The 27270-nt window shown below is 43.3% G+C and overlaps 3 protein-coding genes and 1 long non-coding RNA gene across 8 annotated transcripts in view; 2 read left to right on the forward strand and 2 right to left on the reverse strand.

The window, feature by feature from the left end:
- Window positions 1-27270, forward strand: part of LOC146502159 (uncharacterized) — a 125966-nt gene that overhangs the window by 5172 nt on the left and 93524 nt on the right. The gene's annotated exons all lie outside the window — the stretch shown is intronic.
- syncrip (synaptotagmin binding, cytoplasmic RNA interacting protein) lies at window positions 3570-12408 on the reverse strand. Of its 5 annotated transcripts, none has more exons than XM_085133626.1 (8): window positions 12214-12408; window positions 10579-10755; window positions 10049-10184; window positions 9719-9924; window positions 8717-8866; window positions 8517-8638; window positions 8043-8424; window positions 3570-6348 (listed from the first exon to the last, which is right to left on the reverse strand). In XM_085133626.1, exons 1-8 carry the CDS (start codon window positions 12406-12408, stop codon window positions 6310-6312), a joined length of 1407 nt encoding a protein of 468 aa, XP_084989752.1. In that variant the 3' UTR covers window positions 3570-6309. The 5 variants fall into 5 exon arrangements, with proteins under 5 accessions (XP_084989752.1, XP_084989751.1, XP_084989750.1 ...); XM_085133625.1 differs by having other exon boundaries at window positions 3570-6351; XM_085133624.1 differs by having other exon boundaries at window positions 7886-8424.
- On the reverse strand, window positions 12295-14614 carry LOC146502161 (heterogeneous nuclear ribonucleoprotein Q-like). Its single transcript, XM_085133638.1, has 4 exons — window positions 14455-14614; window positions 13693-13852; window positions 12547-12666; window positions 12295-12435 (listed from the first exon to the last, which is right to left on the reverse strand). Exons 1-4 carry the CDS (start codon window positions 14455-14457, stop codon window positions 12431-12433), a joined length of 288 nt encoding a protein of 95 aa, XP_084989764.1. The 5' UTR covers window positions 14458-14614; the 3' UTR covers window positions 12295-12430.
- bub1 (BUB1 mitotic checkpoint serine/threonine kinase) lies at window positions 15162-27119 on the forward strand. The gene is given in 25 exon segments (XM_085133639.1): window positions 15162-15415; window positions 15569-15628; window positions 16118-16259; window positions 16370-16566; window positions 18096-18136; window positions 18253-18326; window positions 18413-18462; window positions 19023-19207; window positions 19300-19391; window positions 19625-19989; window positions 20490-20530; window positions 20607-20726; window positions 20923-21033; window positions 21214-21295; window positions 21995-22079; window positions 22185-22362; window positions 22481-22547; window positions 22631-23418; window positions 23531-23631; window positions 23804-23965; window positions 24562-24719; window positions 24864-25041; window positions 25857-25963; window positions 26059-26146; window positions 26148-27119. Coding segments are annotated over 25 exon segments (3606 nt in total). The 5' UTR covers window positions 15162-15392; the 3' UTR covers window positions 26259-27119.

Genomic DNA, 27270 nt, shown 5'->3' on the forward strand with positions numbered 1-27270 from the left:
TTCTGTTCTTTAACTAGTAAATAATCTGAGATCAGGCTTTTCATAATAAGTTTATTGTGCGATAATTTAATGTTCAGGGGGACAGGACATTCTCATTTCTGATGTGATTTAAATTGGATATTCAAAACTGTTTGGGTATCTACAGCAGGGGCGGATCTAGAAGGGTGGCATGGGGTGGCAAGTGCCACCCTAAAATGATCCCTTGCCACCCCAAGTGCCACCCCAGTTTTGCATATGACAGTGTTGTTTATTAAAATAAGATAGCATTAACAGTTTGAGCGTAGTTACAGTCAACAGTGAATATAAATGCTAAAACTGAAAATATTGCATAGTGTTACCCCCCTCCACCATTAACAAATGGTTCAGCCCATAGCAGGACCGGCTTTTTTCTTGTTTTCAGTAGCAAGCGATGCTTATGATTGTGCCAGAGCACATTTTGGGAATTTCGCTTTTTACACAGGTGGGTGGATGTTACACTGAAATGGAAGGAAGGTGAGTGTTATTAACCCTCTGTGGTCCACGGACACGCTGCACCTCCAAATCACATGACTGATGTAAGCTGACATAGCAACAAGCTGCTCGCTGAGTTTCTATTTCAGCCCACATTGAAAATTCGGACTTCAAAGTTTTTAAATTTTAATTACAGGCCAGTAAATCCATGATCATATATTTAAGCCATGCTTTGTTCTAAATACTGTCATCACGTTTGTGTGTGTGTGTGTGTTTTAAGCGTTTTCTAAGGACAGCGCTAAAACAGTAAAGAAAGAAAAAAAAAGCCACCGCTTTCCTATCAGTGGAAAAATGTACCATGTCGACCAATTAAAAAACAGTCAACACGTGGGATTTGATTGTTTAGGAAGAGGGAAAAGTTTTAGGGGTGACGGTAACAGCAGCGAGACAGATCGAGCGAGTGAGAGAGAGAGTTTTTAGATGTGGGAGATTTGTGACGTTTAGTGTGGCGTGTTTACTTAGTGTGTTGTCTTGTCTTGTGTAGTTGTTCTGTTGTGTAGTCGTTTTGTTTTGTGTGTCAGTGAGGGCACTAATGAATGTCACAAAGGCACATTTGCAATGTAAACACTGTCACTAAGTAGAAAACCAGCAGAGTGGTACACCTCCTGTTGTCAGGCCTGCAGGTTTCTCCCTGTGCTGTTCTCCTCTGTCTTTTGGTGGACAAACTTTTTTTTTTACTGGCACACATCATTTGTGGGGCATCTTATTGCAACACCTGATTGTTCTCTCATTTTAGTTTTAGTAATATTTTAAATGGTTGTCGAAAATGAAAAAAAAAAAACTGGCAGGTGTATTGGCTGCATTTTTAGATAAATAGTTGTATATGTTTACAAAATGTACAATTTATATTTGCATTTCAAGTTATAAAAATTTACTGGTTTTTTTTACAGTAAAAAAATACTACTAGGATTAAGTTCTTTGTGTGATTTCAGATCAGTAATACTAATGCAGTATGTCAGTGAAAAAAACAACTAAATTCAGTTGAGCTGAAAAGAATGACACCAAACAAGGCAAGGGGAAAAAAATAAAATGAAACAATTTGAGGGTGAACTACAAGCGTAAACTCAAAAGGAATCAAAAATGGCCGGTTGTATTTCAGACCTCAGTGGGTTAATCCAACAAATCATGAAAAATTAGGTTTAAATTCTTGTTCATGACAGTGCAGATTTCTGACATTTTGTGTAATTTAAACTGTAACAATGTGATTGTTTTCTAACAAAAAACTGTGTGACTTGTGTTTGTAAATGAACCGCCCAATGTTGTGTAGCTTTCTGGATTTTATACTTGTTGGGCTACATATTTATTTATTATAGAGGCTATACAGGCTATATGTTTTATGTAACTAAAGTGTGTAATTATGTGGGCTACAGACAATAATTAAGTTCTAGACTATATTTATATATATGAAAAACGTGTATACTTACTGCATTTGAATTATTCTAACCATATGTATCCACCTGCATATGTGTTTGGAAAAAAAAAAAAGGCTTCGATTTTGCCACCCCATTTGTATTCTTTGCCACCCTCAGAAAATTTCTCTAGATCCGCCCCTGATCTACAGAGGCATATACATGACATTAGACATAAATGCTGAGGTTTGGTCACTTTCATTTTGCAGATGGACATGCAAATCATCCTCACCAGGAGCAGCCAATCACACTCTAGACCAGGGGTCGGCAACCCTGGGCACGCCTGCCACAGCTGGCACGCGAAGGGTTAACTGATGGCACGACCATAGGTGGACTGGACAAAGGCGCAGATGGTGATTTTTCGTTTTTATCGGCCAATGATTTATTTTTTTTTGATGATGAAACCAGGAGATGTCCTTACTGAATCATCAGAGCTGAACAGGTTTACCTTTTACGTGACATGGATGAGTTGAAGGGAAGTTATGAACTGTTTCTGAGAGACAAATAACACCAGGATCCTTTTTTACGTAGCTGACAGCTGGTAACTGTGCAGGGGCAGGGGCAGGTCTAGCAAAGTTTTGGGGGGGGGGCCAGGTAGGGCATTAACAGGGAAAGGGGGGCAGAAAAAAGTACATTTCTTTCTTATTCTCATTTAAAATATCTAGCTTTTATTAAATAATTATCTGAATCTTACAACCAAAGTTTTTATCTGACGTAAAATGTATAGAAATCATACATATACCAACAAGGCTGTACATCACTGTCACAACGGTGGCTTTGACTTTAATACCTGGTGGGTTGGTCTCGTCAAAATGCTCAGGCCGATTTTTTTGTCCCAGTCCAGCTCTGGGCACGACACGCAGTGAAATAATCTGAGAAGTTGCATTAAAAAAAAAAAAAAATGGTCGGGCCAGCGGTGCACATCGCAAATTAGCTCGCATAGAAACATTAGTTGTGCCGCTTCTTAATGACGGCATCTTAGCTAACAACCCTAACTATCAGATTCAGGTTGTAATTGGCTAAAAATAAGTTTAACTGTCTTCAGAACATTGCAGAGGCCTTATTGACAGTATTTGGCTCTACATATCTGTGTGAGCAGATTTTCTCTCACATGAGTGTCCTCAGGTAGCTGTCTGAATGCTGGACACTCGTAGACCTGTGTCTCTGAGTGGGAGACCAGAGATCACATTAACATGTGTATCTCTGTATTAACAAACATGCCATATTGCCTCAGTTTATTTTTCTTATTGTTGTGAGGAGACCATAAATAGCATTTGCATTTTTTGTTGTACAGTTCATTTGCTGTTATGGATAAAAAGTCTTTTTGTTTCAAAATAGCTGATAACTATTCGCTGATAGCTGCCAACATCTGCGCACAAATATAATTGTATAAAGTTCTTCTATATAGTGTGTAACTGTTAATAGAGCGTTATTAAATTTATTGCTAATGCAATCATATGGCACACTGACTTCTGAGGAAATTTTAGATGGCACTCATCAGAAAGGTTGCTGACCCCTGCTCTAGACTTTTCTTTTGAGCTTGGGTTGAGCTAAGGCGTTTAATAAATGTTAAACATCACTAATATATTTCTAGGCCCTCTGAAATGTGATTATGCACTGGCAAAATTCAAAATAGAAGACAGAGCCGAGTTCAAAGTCCATGGCTTTATTAGAAAAATAGGTTTACGTCACCTCGCTGTACAGTATAAAACAATTCATCTGCAAACTGCAAACACACTTGTTAGCAAAAACAAACAAAAACACATTGTTGACCCATAAAATAAAGTCTGGTCTAACATGGAAACAAACACTAATGTGGCTCTATTTTTCCCCACAGAGGAGGTGGCGGCGGCGGCAGCAGCAGCAGCACGGCCCTCAGAGATGGGACAAAGCTCAACATGAGACCAAGACTCTGGGCTCATGTCAAAGGTCACAACACAAGGCAGAGACACAAAAATGCACTGAAAGGAGCTTAAAGGAGAAATCCAACCTCACATCGTCCTTCCAAAGGCTACAATGCATTAACTCTGGAGCCGCCGATCTCCCAGAATTCCTCTACTCGAAAGGGACGTGTAACAGATCATCTTTTTCTTTCTACTAATCGATCAGAGTGATTGAGCTCTCTGTGCGAGGTAGAACAAAGATGAAAGCGTCATGGTGGGGACCACCACCAAAACATTTACCTCCAAACAAGTTTCTAAACAAAATAATTTAATTATTCATTCATTATATTGTCATTATTAAAAGTTCTGAAATTATTCAAAATGGTCAAACTGGTGCAACACCACAAAAACAGAGTTTATCGATGTCATAGAGGCATACACTTCAACTTTTATGCTCAGAGATCATTTCTCCCATGAGAGCAGGTGCAACATAATTAAAATTTCAGCTTTAAAGGACGACAGATGTTTACGTGTTTAGAGACGAGTGTTTTTAAAAACACTGACTTATGGGTGTTTCTACAAAAGATGAAAAGGGGGGAAAAGGCATCACCCCTTTTACTAAATTTTCCAAATATAGTATTTTAACAGAAACATCAAGTGGAAAACGAGTTGCAAGTATTCCTGCAGAACACATTTTAAAATGTTTTTAAACCATGGCCGACCCTGTAAGTAGCCTTGTTCGACTGGCGTGACGACAAAACTGCAGTGGCCTTTTACGGCTGTTCGATATAACGATATATGTCAGAAGACGATATAAAAACGTCTATCGTTTCCTATTACGCTATCGTTTGTTTCGTAGTGTCCTAAAATAAACTGTTTACAGCAATATTTTTTCATCGTTTTGATGGTCACTGTAGTGGCTATATTAATTTCTTAAAGTTCTCTCTTTCTCATATATAATATAACCACACTACTGACGGGCAAGCACCTGTTTTTACGTGTTGTCGTTAGCAACAACAACGGTAAAACCATGGCGTGGCTCCGCTGTCCGCTTGTTTTCCACGTAAACCTTTCCCAATAAAGCTCAAGATCCTGTTGAGACTTTTCAAAATAAACTGAATCACGTGAAAGAGTATGCAGAAAGTTTACGGATGAGAAGAAAAAAAAATAAACCACAGAGTCTCACTTTGAAAGAAAATGGCGGCCATTACAACTTATGTCTACAAATGTATAGTTTCATGCATCGGTTAAAACACTCGAATCCAGGTAAAGGACGCTTAGCTGGAAAAACTTCATGCAAGTCGAGTTGGACGAGAGTCACAGAATTTACAGGAAATATTACATTTTTGTGATTTATATCGTTGTCAGGACGATAAATGTCTTATATCGGGATTTTGATTCAAATAAAACCACAGATTAAAGTCTGCATTTCCCTTCAACGTTTAACGCTGAAAGAACAGACCAATGTTAAAATGTTTTACTCTCACTCTAACATATCTGACTATATTTTTACTCAGTTTTAAATCGCAGGAGTATAAAACTAAGTGTTAAAACTACTTTCAGGCTCTTTGGTTGGTCATTTTCTTCTCAATCAAAATCAGCCAGCGGTAAATTTCTCCTTTACACTCGCACCAGTGAGAAGTCATGAGTCAACACCACAGGTAAATTTCTCACAAGCACATACATACATGGCATGATAGTCTACAGAGGCATACATACAATGCAAAACATGTAACCCATTTTCTTCCAGACCCTCTTAGACATGGCAGGATGTCACATGACATCCTAAATCTGTAGTTAAGACAGCTGTCGGGTCAGGCTGTGGAAGACATGAAGAAGAGGAGGGCTGTGGTTTTCAGGCCTTACAAATAAAAGACAAAACAATCTGTCCGTTAACTTCATTGTCACTCAGTTCATGTACAAAGACAGCAAAAAAGGCATGTTCAGGCTCGCTCCCACAGGACTGGCCGGTGCCAGGTCTCAGCGAGAACCTCAATTAAATCAAGTGCTCTGCTGCAAGGCCGGAGAGGCTCGAGCCCTGTCTCACTTTCCTTAAGTAGATGATCCGAGGCGTTTCCGTGAAACCGAGGTAGCTCGTGAACCAGTTTTCCTGCGAGACCCAGGCGTCGGCACCTCACACGTCTCAGTCCAAAAACTCAGAAACAACACGTCCCACTGCACCACTCCAAGCCTCAATTTAAAAAAGAAAAAAAAAAAAAAAAAAAGTGCAAAGCCTTTTCCAGAGGGATGTCCATCGTGACCTCAGTACATCTCACATGGCTGCCTTAGGGTTGGAGGAGGTGGGGTTTACTCTTCTGATCATCTTCAAACATGGCAGTTCGAAGATGATCAAAAACAAAATGAAAAAAAACTTCCTCCTTTACATTAAAAAAAAAAAAAAAATCAAAAATAAATAAAATAAAAGGCTGGACAACCATTGGACCATTGAGTCAGCTGACCTTACCATTTCATCCACCGAAGCCCGCAGCGTGCGTCGCCGTCAGTCCTCATAGCAACACATCAGGACCAGCCTCGCCCCCTTTTTCCTGCTAGTCAGGTAACAAAAGGAAGCAATTAGAGAACTGAAAACAGAATCGCATCACATCTACACACATTTACAGTTTCTGGAGCTCACACGCACAAGCTCAGACGTTAACATGCACATGGCAATGCCTTAAAGAGAAGACGGCGAGCAGAGTCAGTCGGGCCGGTTATTAAACATAAAACCGAGGTGCAGTAGGTGAGACGCGGCTCAGGACAGACAGAGGGAGGGGGGGGGGGGGGGGAAGGTAAGGGGGCAGGTGAGGGAGGGAGGAGCAGCCATCATTATCAGTAAAGCAAAAGGGGAGTAAAATAAAAACAAAACGCCTAGAAGCAGGTCATGCACAAGAGCACAATTATCAGACCTCCAGAGTAAAACATGCAAGATTAGTATCCAGGCCTTCAACAGCTAAGTAGATCCTTCTGGGACAAGGAAAAGCTTCACTTTGAAACAAATCAAATTGTGCTTTTATGCCCCCCCTCCCAAAAAAAAACCCCAACCAAAGCTGATAACAAGGACTCTAAGAGACTTGTAGGGGGCGGGGGCTTAACCCTGACGCTGCTGAGAGTGAATTTCGGACACCAATTTGTGAAACAATGTTCTTTGGACATGAGAGAAACTCATAAGGATGGAGTATGTCACTACACATACAGAGCACTTGAGAGATGCCGACTATCAGAGGTGATTGAATTTGATGGCATGCAAGTGACACTGTAGCACGTGGCCAAACATTTGGCAAACCTTTGGTCCATTTTCTTCCACAAGGAGCCTTAAATTTGAAGGTAATTTGAAGAGAGAATTTGCCGAAACATGAATTTGCAACACAATTTGAAGTTTTGTACACGAGTGCGTGTATGTTTATTAAAGCAGACAAACAGCAAAGAATACAAGCCAAAATGTAAAGCCAAAAAAAAGAAAAACCATAGGACTAGGATGGTCCTTTTTTTCCTTCTTCTTTTCAATAACAAGACACGCATTACTTTTTGACAATACAAATCGTATTCATTGGATTTAAATACATGTTTAGGAGACATATGCTTTGTTGCCGTTAGCTACTTAAAACATGGTAACCAGAATTTCTAAAAACAGACAAAGCTATAGCCAAATAGACAGCTCGAGCACAATTGCATCTAAAAATTTTTTCAAACTCCGTTATGGAAAATCTTTTAAACGCCCATCGTATTTTTTTTTCTCTTTTTGTCGTTTTAAAAAATAAAAAATAAAAACCCCAAAAGGAAGAGAGAAAACCAGTTCGCCAGAAACAGGTGGGAGTGTGACTACGACTCGAGTCCAAGCGGATTATTAAAATATGTACAAAAAGGAGATCTTGCCAGATGTCACCAATTTTGAGGAAAACAAAAAGAAAAAAAAAATGCAGGCAACCGTATGGGATTGAGGGCCAATCAGATCAAGTCTCTAAATAAAAAGACAAAAACAAACACGGGTTTTGTTATCAAAGCACTACGGGGTTTACTTCCACTGCTGCCCAAAAGAATCCTGATAAAATTCCTGGTTGTCAGATTTGTAACCGGAATAGTTACCAGAATGATCACCACCTTGGAGCGGTTGCTGAGCAATGGGTTGAGAGCCCCAGTTCTGATTATTGGTCTGGCGACGCTTGGAATCTGGCTGGTTGTACCCATCAGCTTTGCGCTTTCCTCCTACATTTCCACCGCGGCCACCCCGTGCACCACGTACCCCTCCTCGCCCTCTCAGCTGCACGCCTCCTCTTGCGCCGCGCCCGCCACGGCCTGGTCCCGGCCCGCCGCGCTGGGAGAAGTTTGCCCTCCCTCTGGGTGCCCCCGAGCCGCCACGTCCTCTGGCCGGGGAGGATCCGCCCCGTGCGCCCCTGCTGCCGCCCCGCCCCCGGCTTGGGGCCTGGAAGTCATCGTACCCATAGTAGGGGTCATCGTAGCCACCGCGGTAATTGTGATAGTCATAGCCGTAGTAATCGTAGTAGTCCTCGTAACCGTAGTAGTCAGGAGGGTAGGCGTAGCCGCCTCGGTTCCCTCCTCGACCCCGATTTCTGCTGGGAGGGGGCATGTGGGGAGGGGGAGGGTAGTAGTAATAGTCATCGTACCTGATGAGAGTAAGATGGCACGGGTTAGAAAGACAGCTCTGACAAAAACAAAGGTTTGATTGCTCAGAACGCTTCGAGAAGACATTTCTTACATTTGTGTTTTGGCCGCTTGCCTCTGGGCTTTGCGCTCCTTCCTTTTCTGATCGGGCGGCTTGGCGAACACTATCTCGATTGGCTCTCCCTCCAACTCCTTCCCGTTCATTTCCTCCAGTGCCTGGACACAGAATAAAAGACTGTTAACGTCTCTGCACCTTGTTTCTAATCCAGCGCTAACCATCAGGGTAACACATACCTTCACCGCACCGTCCCGCTCCTCAAAGTGAATGAAGGCGTAGTCTTTGAGCTTCTTCACTCGCTCCAGCTTTCCAAACTCACTGAAGGACGTCTCCAGGAGTTCCTCCGTGACGCCATTAGCGAGATTTCTCACAAATAAAACCTTCACCTGCAACAAAGTAAAGCTCAGATTTAATCAGCTCATCTCCTCCTGCGCATTTATCAAGGCAGTAAAATCACATATTTTGGAAAATTTGATTGATTTAAAGAAGACAAAGGGTCACAATATGAACAAACACATATTTATGTTCAACAACACAAATGTAGTTAAATGTTAATATTTTATTATTATTTATATAACCTGCCTTAAAATTATACAGAGAAATGGCAAAGTTTTGTGATTTCAGTGGTACTGCTTGTTTAACGGCACTTTCTGCATCACTGAATTAAGAGGAAAAAAGGGCAAGATTCAGTTTTTATGAACCCACCGTCACATTTAAAAATACAACAGTTCATTATAATGCTGATGTGTGTCATCTAGCTTGTTATCACGTGTTTGAAAAAAAAACAACAAAAAAAAACAAAGACAGCACAAAGGGCATAAGCACTGATGTTTTGCTGCCAGTGCAGGGCCTCCTACTGGAATCAGCAGCAGAGACATGCTTTGCTTTGGAGAGTCAGCTACAAATGCAAGAATTTGACATCCGATCATCAAAAGGAGCCAAAGATTGAGATCTGATCTTAACATTTTCCTTCTTCATTAACAGCGTTAACTCTGGCTCTGCCGTCGTTTCAATAGAAACGAGTTCAGCATTAAAAATAGCTCAGAAGGGGGGGAAAAAAAACAACTTGTAATCTTTAAATCCCACAGCTTTAGATTATTTTTAGTTACTGGTTATTTAATGGAGCTTTTAATCACTAATTGGACAAAAGCCTTTCAGACCTTAAAGTGAGAGGTGGCATTAAGTTCATGGGTGGTTGGCTTAAAGATTGAAGAACACTTCAGATTCCCAATGCTCACCTTGGCCATGACTTCTGGGTCGGGGTCTTCAATGGGGTCTGCCCACTCCACGGTCACGAGGTTGCCCCAAACTTTCACCTTGCCGCTCATTAGCCGGCGACGGGCCTGAGCGGCCGTTTTGTGGTCTTCATACTCTAAGAAGCAGAAGCCTCGGTTCTTCTTTTTGTCATCGGGCTGATGGTAGAGTATGACATCACTCAGGCCCTCTGGGTGAAGAAAGAAAACAAAAACATTGCCTGTGGTTCAATATTAAGAGTCTGGGTGTTTCCGAGCAGAATAACGAGAACAGCAGGGCATTCTTAGAAAAACAAAACTGTCAGAAAGCATTACCTGTGACTTTGGAAAACTCTTCAACAATCTGCTCCTTTGTTTTACTCTTGGGAATTGAACCAACAAATAGCCGGTTGTTGGCAACAGATATGCACACCCCGATGTGCTTGCCAGGGCGAATCTCATGATTATTGCACTGCAAAAAATAAAGCCGATGAACTCTCATTAGATTCAAAACCTTTACAGCACACAGGTTTTTGAGGTAAATTGACCGATTCTCATAGAGCAGAACAACACGCCTCATTCACGCATTCATGCACCACTTTTCTCTATGGTTTTCATGCAAAAGTGCTTTATATCTAATATTCACACAGATTCATGAGCAACCTGGGGTTAGCATCTTGCCCAAGAATATTTGGCATGCAGACTGGAGCAGGGATCGAACCACCAGCCCAACCCATTCCAATCAGAATATAACCTCCTTCACCTCCTGAGCTACAGCTTCATCCGTTACAAAGTGGCAGGTCTCCTGAACGCCATCACTTTCTAGAAAAGCGACCTGCTCAGCCACGTGCTCCTGACAAACTCACCAGCTTCACAGCCTCCTGGGCCCCCTCTTTACTGCAGAACGTGATGAAGGCATAGCCCCTGTTCAGGCTACTCAGCGGATCCATCATTAGCCGAAGGTCCCAGATCGGACCGGCCTTCTCAAACAGAGGAACCAGCTCGTCTTCGTACAGATCACGGGGAATCTTCCCAACAAAGATCTACAAGAGGACAAAAAAGAAAGAAGGATATTCTAAATATAAACACCCACAAGCAGCTGGTTTTATTGAATATTTATTAGTTAACCAGCTGAAAATGGTTTCATTTCAACAGTGCAGTTTATGTTAATTAGGAGTTACTCTTAAAGTTGCTTCAGTGAAGCGGTCTGAAAACACTTCATGTCTGTACAGCTTTTTCCTATAAACGCTGCTCAACAGGAAAATCACATTTTATGCCTTTTTAAACACGAGCATGTTAAAAATCTCAGTAAAGTTATATTGATATAAAATATGCACAGAAATTTGCAGTCTTATGCATCCTTGCATTTTGACATTGGAAAACACTGAGACAGTGTCGGGTTAGCTTGTGCTGCACACTTTTTAACAAGTTTAAAACTGGCTACGCTCAGTCTTGTGATAATGCCGAAACAAATATTACTGCACCATAACTCATGAAAAGTGAAGAAAAACCCTGTGTGAGCTACATGAGAGGAGGTAAAGGTGACCACACTGTGTGGAGAACCCCACGTAAAAACAGCTGAAGGGAAAAACTAGGCAGATATAACTGAGCTGGACCGTCAGGGGCCTTCTGCACAAACGCCTCATCTGTTAAGATCAGTTAACCGGTGCTAGTGTCGGACCTACAGGAACTACAGAGAATGCTGAAACTGTTCATGCTATAGAAGAACTGACAGCCTTTGCTGGATTTAAACTTAAACTTAAACTTTGCTGGATTTAGTGGAGATTAGTAAAGAAATGCTCCTTGTTCTGCACCGTTACGCGACTTTATGACAGGCCGTGGATAAACTGAGCAGTGCATTTGTTCCCCCCGTCCACGTGAGGCCAACGACACGCCAACAATTCACATCAACATCTACGGATCCAAATCCCAAATCACATTGCGAGACCTGTCACAGTTAAGTCAGCATATCTAAATACACCAAATATATACCCCAGTGCAAAGCTAAAACTCAAAGTACATCTCGTTAGGTCCTCAGAGTTTTATTTATACATCTTTTTTCCTCAGCAGTAAGAAACTGAAGCCTCGCATAATTTTCACCTCGTTAAAAGAAACTCGTTCTGCTTCTTGTTTCTTCCCAACACTTTTTATAAATCAAACTCAGTGTTGATGTATCCGTTTTAAAACCTCTGTGAATAAAATTTCAGACCAAATATTGTCAAAATGATTGGTGGTGGTTTATAAAATCTTAAGTATAAGTAATCATTTACTTTAGCTATGTTTATGCCCGTTCAGCAGAGCAGTAATTCCTCCTTCACAGGATCTGATGAAGTGAATCTTGACGCCACTCTGATCGTGGGTTTAACCATTTAAAACCTCTGTCTGTGCCTGCCTTTTATTTACAGCTTTTTGATTTCAAAACAACCAAATTCTCCAATGACATGGCGTGAAAATGTAACACCCAGAGCAACATCTATTTTCTATAAATTGATGAGGAGTACCTCTGTGCCGACAGGGGGCTGAGAACCCGAGTACACGGACTCTGGCGGGGGTCCGCCGTATTTCCTCTGGCCGGTTGTAACATCGAGTGTGTAGCTGGTTCTCTCGAGGAGTTCTTTGATTTTAGCCTCATCTGGTCCTTTGATGGAGTCTGAAACTTTAGTCCCTTGTTTCTCTCTCTGTCTGTAAGTCTTCATCACCCCACAGAGAAAGGCACTTTTATTCTAGGGAATAATAAACAGCAGAAAATTAGAAACCTGGACATTTAGCTGCCGTTGGGGGTAAAAATAAACAGCAGAGCGTTCCCTTCATGTCTCGCATGATTTAAAACTCACCTGCACGTGTGACAGGTCGCTCTCCTTTGAACTGCACCAACACTTGCAGGGCTCCATCTTCGTTGAATTCTTTCAAAGCCTCAATAGCTCTTTCATCGAGGTCACCGTGTGCTACCAGGCCTGACGGACACAAAACACACCTCAAAATAACTGGCAAACGCACATGACCCCACCAGAAACACCCCCAACATTAGAAACCTGATCAACTTCATCAATACTCAGCACAGGTGAGAAGGTTCACAGAGGCAGTGGGACTCATGCAGTTGTGCAACAGAGGATTGAGGATCATCAATGTGATCCAAAAGGAAGCAAAGTAAAACAGCAGAAGGTATGAAGCAGTTTCATTATTATGGACATAAAAGTTTTCCTGTCATACTGCCAGGTTTAAGGAGGCTGAAGAAGCCCTGAGGTCTCCTTTCAGTGTTTGTCACTATCTGCTGGAGGTTCAGACAGTCCTGCCGACCTGCTGCGGACACACAGCTGCTCTTTTGTTCCTGCCAGCTGGCCTCCATCTACCTTCACTCAGGCCTTTGTAGTAACAGGAGTTCTTTCATTTGATCTGATTTCTATACTTCAGTGTGACAATGATCAATCTGATGCTCCCTCAGCCATCTGTCAGCAGCTGAAACGACTGGTTTAACTACTTTGAATCAGCTCCCTGTTCACTGTTGTTCAGTTAGGGTGTTGCTTAATTCACTGTCATCGTTTTATTTTTATTACTGGTTAACAAAATAACCAGTAAAGACACTAAAAAAAAAAAAAGAAGTTAAAATTGCTCTGAATTACAAATTTCATTAACTTGTGCTGACATTCCTTCAGGAGCAGGAAGGTTTTAGTGGTAATTAAACACTAATAAACATACCTGAACAACAAAGGAGAACGTGGCAGAGGATTTCAAAGAGTTCATGACAAATACTTTAACTCAGTCAAACTCAACTTTGGTTCATGGGCCACCCCATGCCATCTCAAGCAGGCTAGACCAGCACACCACTCCTGTGTTTGTAATGTTTGCATCACCTATCCAGGTACTGTACTACATTTCATTCACAAATTTCAGATACTACTGAGTTTCACACTGTGTGCTGGAGGGTGGATTTATCTGTGCACACACTGTGAGCTGAAAACGGAGGTAGGGCGTTCTCTTACCTGCTACATAAAGTTCATCCAGCTTCTCAGCGACATTCTGAGGTAAACCTGCCTCCAGTAAAGCCTGGAAGTGTTCCGAGTGGGTCACCTCGGCTGTAGTGTCCATCGGCTCCTCCGTCCCGTTCCCGTTAACGTGATCTGTGGCCATGTCTTCAGACATCTGCGCAGAGAAGTGAGCAAACATTTACCACCAGCAGCAACGCAACGCCGGACTAAAGTGGGACAATAACATCAAGCGTGCAGTTTGGCGCCATCGTCCACTTGGTTTACAGGCAAGTCCTGCGGACGCTGCGAAACTAACACCACGTGTTAGACGCCAGCGGAAAAACAAACTTGCCCAAACAGCACACAAACAAGCAGCTAAGCAGTGAGCAGAAAAGGCGGCATCCATGTAGTCACCACGCGTCTGTGAGCTAACATCTGTGGCTCGTACAGATCACAGGCCTCACCGAGCGCGGTACGCATTGAAGTGCAAAATGCACGATTAGCATTAATTAATTAAACAAGGTCCAAAGATCAAGCACGTGCAATTTGTGGTGGTTCCGTGTGTTTGGCCCATTACTCATAACGTAGAGCACATTTATTTTCCCATTAGTAAATGCAAACAGGCCCGTTTTTTTCCAAAATGCCGGCTAGCCATGAAAACGAGCTGCTATGCTAACAGCAGCCGGTCGTGCAACGCATCGAACATTAGCGTGCAGAAAGCTGCAGGTTAATAGCCGAATTTAACATCCCCTCTCGTTGCGTCGAGAGCTTACGTACCATGCGAATCTGAATTTGGGTGCACGATGCAGCTCCGCCGTGATTTAGGTAGTCCGAATGAGGGGAAATTTTTCACGCCGGGGCTCTCGGGCTGGCTTCTTTACTCCCGGTGAAACAAAATGGCGGCTACGTAACGTCGCAAAACTCCGCTTTCTCCACCCCACCCCCTGCGTGTACGGGGCTTCTGAAACTGCTTTTCACGGGCTACTTTGGGGCTTCGAACGGTGGCGTTGAACCAGTGATTATTTTATTTTATTTTATTTTATTTTATTTTATTTTATTTTATTTTATTTTATTTTATTTTATTATTTTACAACAAAGATATGTCTGTATTTTAGTTTAAATATACTGCTTGTTTAAATGTATATTCTATACAATGTATGTGTAAATGTAACACTGCTTTTAGAGTAAATTAATTAATTTCAGATGATTATTTTTTCTCTTGCAGTTTTATTGTAAAGATGTTTAAGCACATAGACACCAGGTGCTTCCTGATTATTTCGAAGTAAAGTCTTATTTACTTTGATCCTTTAACTGGAGAACCTGTAAATTAAAATTAAAATCATGGCGTTCGTCCATTTCAAATTTTCAATAGTAAAACTTAGCATTGTTTTCTCAGTAAAATAAACTGAATCTCACAGAAAGGGCAATATAGACGGCACTTTGTGTGATGTATTTTAGTTTTTAATACATTTTGTTTAATTTTTTTTACGCCTGTGCGTCACGTGTTATGGGCGTGGATTTCCTACGCCCCTGAAACGCTATTGGCTTAGCGCGAAATTTGAAATGTTAGGGGAACGTTAGCGGCTCGGAGGACAACAAGGCTAAATATGCGAATTCTTTTAGATAGCAAACAATCAAACCAGAGGAATTAAGTGCTACAAAAAAGTTTACTATCGGTTTTCTTGGGAGAACTTTTTTTTTTAACTTAAAGCGAAATGGATATCGCCTCGTATTTACAGTAAGTCACGATGGAACATGGACGTTAGCCGCTGTTAGCTCAATTGAAGGGGTTAGCTTCAGTGCTAACATGAATGTATGGATGTTTTATAACTAATTCATAAACAACGTAGCTGTCAGACATGTTTTAATTACTCATACTTCTACCCTTCAGGCGTTTTGAAAACAGTTTGACCTCATACACAGGTGACGACCCACTGGACGCCTGGATCAAGTGAGAATTTCGACTGTTTTCATCGATGTGTAATGTTTTATAGTAATATAGGAAATGTTATTAGTCCTGCAGCCATTGAAATCATATTGAAACCTGTAAGAGTGTAAGAGACAGCCTTAAACACAGGAGGTACACAACAAATGATCGTGCGCTTATTTTATTTTTGAGTGTTGACGTCGGAAGTAGACCTGGATTTACTTTTCAAAGTCACACTTCCTGTTCTTTACTGTCTATTTCCAGCTTTAGGTTATTTAATAACACTTTTGGATATTAAGGCTGAATATATGTATCACAAATGTTTGCTTGTCTCAGAGTACACAAAACAGCAAACCAACCAGCCTCAAAGATAAATAACTGCGTAATATCTTAATAAAATACAATAATAGTCTGTCTTAAAATTATTGTGAATCATTTTTTGATGATTTAATACAAAAAGATGTACTCAAAATGAGAAGTACTGAAGGCAAGTTTCTCTGGGTGCTTCTTTAGGTTTGTGGAGTACCTGGAGCAGAGGCTACCTGCAGATGGTGGCAGAGGGATGTTGCTGGTGTTTGAGCGTCTCATCCAGAGATTTTTGAATGTCGAGCAATACGCGAATGACATCAGATATGTGAACTACTGCATCAAATGTGTAAGTCTGATTAAAACATTGTATTTTTACAGTTGTCTCCATAGTTTGTATCTTTTTAAGTTGGATAAAGTCTTACTCGAGCTCTTTTCTCGCCTCACTGTGTCTTACAGGCAAGTTATTACGTGGACCCTGTTTCCCTGTACAGTCAGGTCTTCAGTAGGGGCATCGGCACCAGGACAGCTGCCCTGTATGTGGCCTGGGCTCAGCACTTTGAACAGAGAGGACTGCATGAACAGGCTGATGCAGTATACCAGAAAGCGCTGGAGAACCAAGCTCATCCAGCCAGCACTGTTCTCCATGAATACAAGTAAGCATTTGAAAAGTGAGACAAAGTTTCTCGTGGTAACCTCAGACGGTTAAATACAAAGCTGTCTGTGCCAGTGTCGGTGGGAGTCTGGCCTATGTAGATACCTTTCAGAGTGTTTTGTAGAGAAAGTATGCCAGTGGAAATGTGTGGAAGTGGTTTAACCTCTGTGTTGTGGTGTAGTTGCTGTTAACCCAACTGCCAGCCTGTTATTGTATTAAAATGACACGCACATATGTGGTCTCACTAGTGGGCAGCTATCATCATGGTGGTCGGTGGTTTGTTTTCAGTGTAACTACTAAAAAAGTTGAGGAACCTGCAGACATCAGATACTGTAGTATTTGTTTCAGTTTACAGTGCTCTTGAAAGCGCTGAATTCTAGAGATGCTCAGATTTATCAGCTGAACATCTGCAATCAGCTCTGCAGGACATGAGATTTGCCGATGTTCATCTGTCAGGCATCACCACTGGTGTGGTCTTGGTATTTGGATAGTTTCTTCAGTTTGTATGACTAAGATCAGAATTACACTTGTACGCAGACATAGGCAGCTGTCAAACACAAGTTTGGTCCCAAGTCCCAAGTTTGAGACCCCTGGTCTAAAAGAAGCATGACAGCAGCTTGAAAGTCCTGGCAGTAATAAAGTGTGAACATCTGCTCTGAGCCTCGTGTTCACTCTCTGATGACGTCATTTACATCACTCTGGTCTGAGCAAGACGTTCCGGGCCCCTAATTTCTCAATGGTGCAACTAAAAAAAAAAAAATCTTGGGTCACACACGGTGCGACTAGCCGGTTGAAAAATTTGGGTGCACCTAACTTTTGTGCTGGTGCACCTAAGAAAAAAAGTTAGGCACACCAGTGCAACCGCGGCAAAAAGTTAGTCTAGAGCAGGGGTGGGCAATTCCAGGCCCCGAGGGCCGGTGTCCTGCAGGTTTTAGATCTCACCTTGGGTCAACACACCTGAATCACATGATTAGTTCGTTACCAGGCCTCTGGAGAACTTAAGGACATGTTGAGGACCTAATTTAGCCATTTAAATCAGCTGTGTTGGTTCAAGGACACATCTAAAACCTGCAGGGACACCGGCCCTCGAGGCCTGGAGTTGCCCACCCCTGGTTTAGAGCCCTGCATGAGGTGACCGTGCCAGCAGTGGCCCACAGCTCATTTAAGTTTGAGACTCCTGGTCTAAAGGAAGCGTGATGGAAAGTCCCAGCAGTAATAAAGTGTGAGCATCTGCTCTGAGCCTCGCGTTCACCCTCTGATGATGGCATTTACATCACTCTTGTCCAGGCAGGACGTTCACATAATCTGGGGTGTGGAAACTCTAATATTGCTGTAATCTTTTAGGGATGGTGCAATTAAGAAGTGAAAGAATTTAAAGTCTGTGTTAACAACTGAAGCCTGGATATTAATCTGGCCTTCTAATGTGAATGATATCTGGCTGCGTGTAGTCACTCTACACATGCAGTGACAGCGGTATGTTACTGTGCTGTATGTTATATACTGTGGGCTAACAGAAACTCTGATCTGCAGGCAGTTTCAGACCAGAACCAGAAGTGAGACGGCAGTGTCCGGTAAGATGGTTTATTTAAAAGTTCCTTTATTATATAATGTTGGATTTCTTTCTTTAGAAATTTTTATTGTTGCTCTACTGTCTGACTATTTTTTATATGTATATTTTATGAAGCAGGAAGTCGAAACCCTTTGCAGAACTCCAATTTAACCAATCAGGTGCCCCACAGAGAGCCTGTCACTCAGAACAAGGTGTGTTTATCTCTGGTTTTTCATCCTAATTGTGCATGAATGCCATTTTCTGCTTTTCCATTCACACTGTGCGTCCTCTGTCACAGATGTCTGTGGACTGTCCCTCCAAACCACCTGCGAGTAAATTCATCGACATGTGAGTGAAACACTGAACTCAGTTTTTGGGGTTCCTGTTTCTGATGTCAGCAGAGTGCGCTCGTACCAACACAACATGTTACAGCCATGAGATGAAAAAGGAAGAGGCTCAAAGACAGAAATAGGGAAAAAAGAGTTTAAGTCACCCTTTAACAGTGTTTCTGGAAGCAAATTAGATTTACATTAACCACAGGAACAGTAAATAAAAGTGACTTAGGAGGGTTTGTTTGTTTTATTTGGAATTTTTTGGAAAAAGATCTTCTGTTTTTTAAATCTGTCTACCTTTATCTCATCAAAGGTGGAATAAGCATCTTAGAAAGTCATAATGTGGCAAATGTCAGCTGTTGATCCTAGAGTAGCTTTGCCTGTTGATGGCTTTGGGCTCACAGGGATTGATTCATGTGGAATTTCTTCCAGTTAATGTAAAAATTTGTGTACTGGGATGGGCTTTCTGTGACAGAGAATAGAAGCAGAAGAGCTTCACTTTACATTCATTTACACTCGCACAGTTTTGAGGATCTTAACTGCATGATGTCACCTGATTTCTTCTGTCGCTCACAGAGTCTCTCGCTCTGAGACTTCCGGGACGATTCCCACCAGTCAGGGCTCTGGCATTCAGACCGTGTCTGAGTACACGGTAGAAGATCTTGTCTGCGACGAATCTGAGCTATGCTTCGAAGAGGCCCGAGCTCAGAATTACTTCCGCAAGCTCCGTGAGCAGGAGGAGAAAGACAAGACAGACTTCAGTGAGTTTTTAATTCTGCAGTTAAAATAAATCCGTGCTGTTATCACTTGTCTGGATTTCAAGTAAATGTCCTTTTTATTGTTTTCATGTCAGCGCTGACACCGAGCGAGTTTGAGGAGAGGAATAAATGGTTGCTGGAGAAAGTTTTCTGCGATCTTGAAATCAGACAGACTTCATCTCAAAAGGTAAGACAAAAGCACCTTGATGCAATAGGCTGTGCTGGATGTGCATCAGAGGCCTAAGCTTCAGGCTCAAAGCCAAAGTGCCAGCAAAAATAATAAGGAAAAAAAAAAAGACAAATAAGGATTAGTCTGTTGCTCTAGTTGCTCTAGCAGCACCCAAGAATGAAAACAGTGAGTGATAAGTACATCGGGTTCACTGCGTCAGTCTGAGAGGCTTTTCTTCTTCTTTATTTCAGCCGCCTGCAGCAGAAACTGCTGCCGATGTGAACCCGGGTCTTACCCAACCCTCCTTCAAGCAACCTCCGCCCTCAAACCGTCTGAGCAGCCGGCGCTCTCTTGGCTTGAGATTAAACACAGAGCCGACCTTCATCCAAGAGGCCGCCGCCACCGTTCCCGAACCTCCTCACCAGCAGAACATTGACACGCTAAGTTCGGTGGCATCCCATCATCCCTCTGTCCCAGCTGAGCGGGGCGTGGGTTTGCAGAAGTCTGCAGATCGGGAGCCGCTCCTCTGGGCCTCAGCAGTCCCACCTATGTCACTTCATCAGCCTGTGAGCTTTGAGAGCACAGACAGGCTCCCACCCTCAGAGAACAATGCAACGTGAGTAACTCCCTCGACGCTGCTTCTGATACTCTGTGGAGCATAGGTTTCTGGTTGTGCAAGGAAAACATTGAACCTAATATTTAATCTCATGAAAATGCGAGATGTAAGAACATTTAGGAAACACCCCCCCCCCCCCCCCCCCCCCCCCCCCCGTACGCCATGTTTCCCACACAAGTTTATTTTTATTTTTCCGTCCCTCCAAGAGAACCGATCGTTTTGTTGTTGGACAGTCTGATTTCTGTTAAAGTTCAGTCCCTGCTAACAAGCCCTGCTGATGGGCTCATCACTTGACTCTACATGATGCCTGTGCCATAAAGTTTGTGACAATAAGTAATGGAGTAATAAGCAGCTTTCTCTTTAGTCAGTTAGTCATCCTGTGTACGAATTGTATTCCGATTTTATTAGAAATTCTCCTGCACACATGATGATGATTTCACTGGTTTCGATGGCTGATTGAAATGATTTTAGATGCGTTACTGATCTTGTCTTTCTCTCAGGGATGTGGGTCTGCCTGCAGAGCCTGGGGACAAGCTTGATGGTAAGTGTGCTTTTATTTTGTCGAGCTGTTGCGTGTCTCTGGTGGATGTAGTCATAGCCCTCTCTGTCCCTCTCAGTGTCGCAGGGAGCCACAGCTAACCTGTCTCACGTCACTCCTAATAACTCGCTCGGCTTTGTTCAGGCCACGCCGTCGCGGGTGCTGCCGTCACCTACTGTCAACACACGGGAGGCGCTGGGTGAGCACGACAGTTTGTCTCTTTGCTGTCACGTCAGAGGTGTTTTTATGTCAAATTGAATGTTTTTGGATTCAAAGAGCTACTTTCATGTTATGTCTCTGTCCTTTAATCAAACTGCTCTTCACTGCTGCTCAGGCTTTGGCGGCTGTGGTAAAAACTCCCTCACTGAGTTGTTTTCTTCTTTGTGTCGACTCAGGCGTGATCATGGACATGTTCCAGGCTCCAACCTTACTTGAGGAACCGTTCAGCAGCACATCAGTCCTCCACGCTGCCGAGAAGGAGTCTGAAGCCGGATTCTGGATAGGCGGTAAATAGGCTCTGAACACAGTTGGGATAATTTTCACAGAATCTAACTGGATCCGGTCACCAGTGCTTAAAATTAATGTTCCTCCTGTTTGAGTCAAAGCAAACTCAGGCCTGAACCTCTGAGACTGATTCTTGGTCTCGCTCCAGATAACCTAATTATTCTGTCTCTGATGATTAGCAGGAGGAGCCTCCTCATTATCTAAGCCTCCCACCACGACTCCATTCACCATCTTTCAGGATGACGACAACAAAGAAAACGGCAGGTAAATATGGCCCCCACACTGTGGACACCCTAAACCCCAGCTGTGATGTTACACCCCCATGTACTTGTACCTGTGTGATATTCTGTCTGTGATGGATGTCCTGTATCCATCCATCTTCTTCTACTTATCCAGGATAAGAGAATTTTGTGCTTCAGCCTGAGAAGACTGAGGACTTTTTAGTGCTTTTAATTTTGAATATGAAAGACAAAGGTGGTAATTTATAGACTTTTTTTTAACAGTTGTTTACTCTGTTAGCTCGTGTAGTGAATGCAATAAAGGAGCTTTCAGGAGGATTTAACTTTTGATTTCCATTCAGATGTTGATGTGATCTCCAGCTTCAGGTCTCACTGAACTCGCACTGAGATTTAAATGTCATTACTAGGAGAGACCTAGTTCACAAACACTCAAGGCTTCTGGGAAATGGTGTTTGCTAAAAGCTGCTAAAACAAACACAGACATATTTTTCACTTATTTTATGAGAAAACCCACAAACCCCCATTTTTAAATGATTCCTGTTCGTCGTGGACTCTTTCAGCTGCTGGGGTCAAGGTGCAGGACGGCACACATTTCATTCTGTCGTATGTTTTTTGTAGATCAGTTCATCTTAATGTTTGTGCTGCTGTGAAACCTTGAGGATAAAATGAAGTGCATCTTCATGACAGCCAAGTGTTCCTGTTATTTTGTCCCGGTGCTGTTTAGTGCCGCTGCTCCTGCTGATGCCGAGAAGCCTAAAGGAGTCAGAGCTCTGGCTGAAATCCCGGTGTCGAAGGCAGACAAACCCAACGTGAGTGAATTTTCTCATGTTAAGCTAAATTCCAGATTTCTGGACGAGTGTTTGATGTGTTTGTTTCTGGTTCACATCCTCGTGTTTTTTTTTGATCCTCATCAGGAGACTCCTTCAGATCTGATCCCAGATGAGAGCACCATGTGGGGAGCTCGCTACAACTCGCTCAACTCGCTCGCTGCCTGTCCCAACAGCACCACAGACTTCGCCATGCTGGCTCAGTTTGTCTCCACGCCATTCACTCGCAAAACCTTTATCAGCAGCGACTTCCTCGAGGACCGAGGTAAGAGGAGCCAAACCTGCGGCTTATTCCTCCCGCAGCCTCCGCACCTGTCTCATTTTAATAACGAGCTGAAAATAATTTAAAGTTTCCCTAAATAATAAGTGTTTCTGCCCCATAGAGAATAAATGTGAGGAAGGGGAAGCTGATGAAGAAGCTTACCTGAGGCGTCAGACCAAAAAGCTGAGGTAATCAGTCTTCAGGTATCCACTGCCCATTCGTGTCACTGTTATCAGTGCAGATGTCACAGATGTGTCCTCTCCTCTGTTAGCCCCATCCTGGAGCAGAGTCCGACCGACGAAAGCACCGTCGGCCAGACGGTGCCCTCCTCTGCCAGGCAGGGCACCATCGTGGGAGAGGAGTTTGCAGCGGCCCAGCACTGCCTTACTGCGTCCTCACTCACCATGGTGCAGCCTCCTCCTCCCGGCGTGCTGTCCTTCAGGGACCAGACGCTCTGTCCTGCCGACTCCTCTAGGACAGCGGGGCCTGGCTGGGAGGTGTATGCAAGCCCCGAGCAGCCACCCAAACAGGCCTCCTTCATCTCAGGCAGACCCATGAGCGAACCTTTTCAGATCATGGAGGACCTAGAGACCCCCAGCAGCCCCCAGCAAGCCCAGAATCAGGTCTGTGACGTTCCCATGAGCCCCGAGGGTGCTCTCAAACCAGACTGGCTAGCCATCAGGAGCCCAGAGGCCATGGCCGAGCCAGACCTGGATGCCTTCCTGAGTCCCCGTCAGCCCAAGAATCTGGACTTCCCCATGAGTCCAGGGCACCCACAGCTCTGTGCTGATGTTCCCATAAGCCCGACATTAATCAGCAGGGAGGACGAACCCATGAGTCCAGAGAGGGGGCTGAGACTGAGCGCTGACATCTCCATGAACAGTGACACGCCGCAGAAAGCCCAGATGGGGGCGGTCCAGCTGATGTCAGATCCCTGGGACACCGAACTGATCTCCAGCCTGCTGTCTGGACTCAGCCCGCCTCTTGTCACCCATCCGCGTTGCACCACCTGGCAGTGCAACATACCGAACATCACTCCAAAAATGACCATCAGCATGGGTAAGATCTGCAGCGCCTGCTCCGTTAGGTGTGGAAGTCTGGCTTTGATCCAGCTGCAGAGAAAAACTGTACGCTGTGTTGATTGAAACGATGAATGTTTGTGTCATGACAGGAAAGGAGTCCCTCAGAGTGGACTGCGTTCTTGGAGAGGGAGCCTTTGCGACAGTTTACCAGGCCACGAACCCCGCGACCTTAGAGAAGACCGTTTTAAAGGTGAGGCTGCAGATGAAGAGTGCCGCGTCCCTGTCTCTGTGTTACTCAGCTCTTTTTTTTTTATGTAGTGGTGAAACAAATCTTACTGAATCATCTCAGAAATGCTTCACTGAACCGTGTTCTCAGAGACATTTGGACATGACCGCAGGATTCACATGTGTCCTCGCTGCAGGTTCAGAAGCCGGCCAATCCCTGGGAGTTTTACATCAACACCCAGCTCGACGCTCGGCTGAGGCCCGACGTCCGTCACCTCTACAGCAATATGCACTCAGCTCACCTCTTCCACAACGGGAGCGTGCTGCTCGGTGAGCTTCACAGCTACGGCACCCTGCTGGTCAGTTACCGTCAGTGTGGATTTATGGATATAAATTGACTTTTGTATATATGTTTTTAAAATCCAGTAATTTGTTGGTTTCTTAGTTTTTACGCCATAATTTCGTATTTGATCTGTGTTTACGTAACTTGACTTTTGTTACAGAATTTTCTAGTGGTCACTTTTCAGTGAATCAGACAATAAGTTGAGCACACCCATAACATGGATGACAAAGACTGTTAATCAGTATGAAGGAAGAGAAACTTTAAATACTAGAGTTTTGCTTGACACAGCTGAGCTTGGACATGTGGGTCGGTCTGTTGGCACGGTAACCTCACAGCAGCCGTGTTATTCTTCAGATGATGTCATTAAAAATGCTCCAAAAAGGCTAAAACAGCACACAGTCCAGACGTCCAGTTCAGGGGCTCTAATTAGTGAAATTGAAGCCTAGCAGCCTATTTGGTATCAAATTTTACAAATACTTAATAATGAAAACAGTTTCCCCCCCATAAGTTGTTATGAGGGTTTAAACCATTGTTGTGGAGTCTGCAGCGACTATTCAGTCGGTCGGTTTAAAGCTTCTCTGTTTCACTGTAATGCTGTTGCTCCACCCGTAGAATGCTGTGAACATGTACAGAACCCTCAGTGACAAAGTGATGCCTCAGCCCCTCGTCATGTACTTCACCGTCTGCATCCTGCACATGGTGGAGCTGCTGCACAGGATCCGCATCGTCCACGCCGACATCAAACCTGACAACTTCCTGCTGGGAGAGAGGTACCAATCACACGCTGCTTTTATCTCTGCACTGCTCGTATTTGCAGCTTAAAAGTGTCAGAGGTGAGGAGGGCAGGTCCTCCCCTCGCGACACTTCAGTTTCAGGCTCTGTTGAAACGCCTCGTCATCACTCGTGTCCTTCAGGTTCTTGGAGAACAAGCTTTTCGATTCAGAGAGCGCGGACCACGGCCTGGTTCTTGTCGACCTTGGGCAGAGCATCGACATGGAGTTCTTCCCAGCAGGCACTGCATTCACTGCCAAGTGCCTGACGTCAGGCTTCCAGTGCACAGAGATGCTGAGTGGAAAACCGTGGAACTACCAGGTGAGCACAGCAAGGACAAAAAGAGGCATTAACATACACAGGGAGGGTCGAACACTGTCACGTTTCAGCAACATTGGACAGTAGTGCGGTTTTTCCTGAGCTGCAGCTTCTCTCATAACTCTGTATGTGTTTGAGAGCTAAGAGTCTCTGTGAGTTAGCGCCCGGTGTTTGTTGTTTCTGTCCCTGGAGTCGTGTACGGGGAAACTTTGTAGTGTTGTTAATCTAATGGAAAGTCCAAAACTCAGCTTATCAAGTTTCCAGGTTCATTAAAAAGGTCTTGCTGGTCTCATTTTCCTCGCGATAATTCATATTTAGATTTGCACAGCTGATAGTTTGTGATGGTAGCCTGTGTCTTTGTATGATGAGTTTCATCTCTGGAGGTCACTCAGAGTCAGCTGCCTGATCTTAGAAAAGAGCATGATGTTATGGGAAATGATCTTGTAGCCAAAATAAGCTGTATGAGCTGAGTTCTCTCCATTTAAAGGGTTCAGCTGATCATCACTCTCAGGCGTCCCTCAGACACGAAGTGTCATGAACACATTTCATGACCTGATGACTGTTTTTGATGGTTAATAGGAGGCTATTTTCAGCTGTGCCTTCATATAACAGATCACTTCCTGACACAAAGCCAAAAGCCTTGTCGCCTTCTGTTCTCAAACAGAGAGCTTTTGCATGTCACCCGATGTGTGTGAACCACGACATCTGGAGCCCCACATGTTTTATAGAAATAAACATCTGGAGATTTTGTTGAAGACTCCTTTTAAAGATGGAAAACAAGTTTTATTCTGAAGGTCTGACTGTTGTTTGGGTTTCAGACCGACTACTTTGGGATTGCGGGGACCGTGTACTGCATGCTGTTTGGGACGTACATGCAGGTGACCAATGAAGGAGGCGTGTGGAAGACGAACGGCGTGTTTAGAAGGTGAGTGCTCAAAGGATCTCCCATTTGTCTTTATTTGACCTCGTTTTTGGTGCATATGTGTGCTGATGGTCCCCCCCCCCCCCCCCCCCTCCCAGAAACCCTCACAGCGACCTGTGGCTGGACTTGTTTCACACGCTGCTGAACATTCCGGACTGCAGCTCGCTGCCGAGCCTGCGGAGCCTTCCGCTGCCGGATGAACACCGTTCTGCAGGAGAACTATGGCAACAAACTACCCACGCTTAAGAGCCGGCTGGTGGTGCTGCTGCTGGAGAACCGCAAGACGGTGCGGAGATAACGGATGTGTCTCGCTCCGAAAAAAGGCTGCTGTTTATCCTACGTTTACACTTGTTTAAGCGAACACTCTTTGACACATCGGACTGAACGCGTCACGGGAGGAGTGAAGCAAACAAATGCATAATGTATATTTCTCTTAGGTCACTTTTTAAATTGAATTTGTTCCCATTTTGTGAAACAATTTTATTTTGTTTTTTTCCCCTTGTAAAACAATAAACGATAGAGTCTGTTAGAAGCTTCACTGTAACACGTTTTTCAGTGTTTAAGGAAGTTTTATAGTATCAGGGTTGTTTTTGACCTTTTTCTTCTCTCATTAAAACAACCAGACAAATAAAAACGCATAAAAATGTGATGTTGTTGTCTCACTGACAATCTCAGGAAGTAAGTGAGGCAGGAACTTTGGTAAATGTCCCAGCCTGAAAAAATAGGGATTAAGATTAAGATGAGCAGGAGGCAAACATAAACTGATAAAGTATAAATGTTGACACGCTTTTATTCTAAATTTTAAAAAGCATTGATTTCAGCTTCTTTCATTCATTTTATGATGAGAAACATTAAACATCAAAATGTTTTTGTGTGATTTTAGTGGAAATCTCAGATGGTCGTAGTTCATGGGTTTATTTCTGGATTATCAGTCACATGTAAAGATATTTGTACCTGTGAGTGTTTTATGTTCACTGTAGACAAGTTGTGATGTTTCATGTTCTGTTAAACTGCGTTTATTTTTATCTTTCTGTCATTGACGCAGGTGTAATAATAATTTTAATAATAACAAGCATGCCTCACTGAAAAGGAGGAGAATTCTGTCAAAGTTATGTTGAAAGAAAATGGATTTCATATATAAAGCTTCATTTTTTGTCTATATTTTTACATTTAAATGAAAGATAAGGGGGCTTTTCTGATCAGATGATCCCCTATCCGCAACAATGGGAAGGAAAAACTCCCTTTTAGCAGAACGAGACAGAACCAGGATCACAGACAAGCAGCAATCTTCTGATAGGAGCAGAGATGAG

Source organism: Neolamprologus multifasciatus, chromosome 15, assembly GCF_963576455.1.
Source record: "Neolamprologus multifasciatus chromosome 15, fNeoMul1.2, whole genome shotgun sequence".
In the NCBI taxonomy this organism is placed as follows: domain Eukaryota; kingdom Metazoa; phylum Chordata; class Actinopteri; order Cichliformes; family Cichlidae; genus Neolamprologus; species Neolamprologus multifasciatus.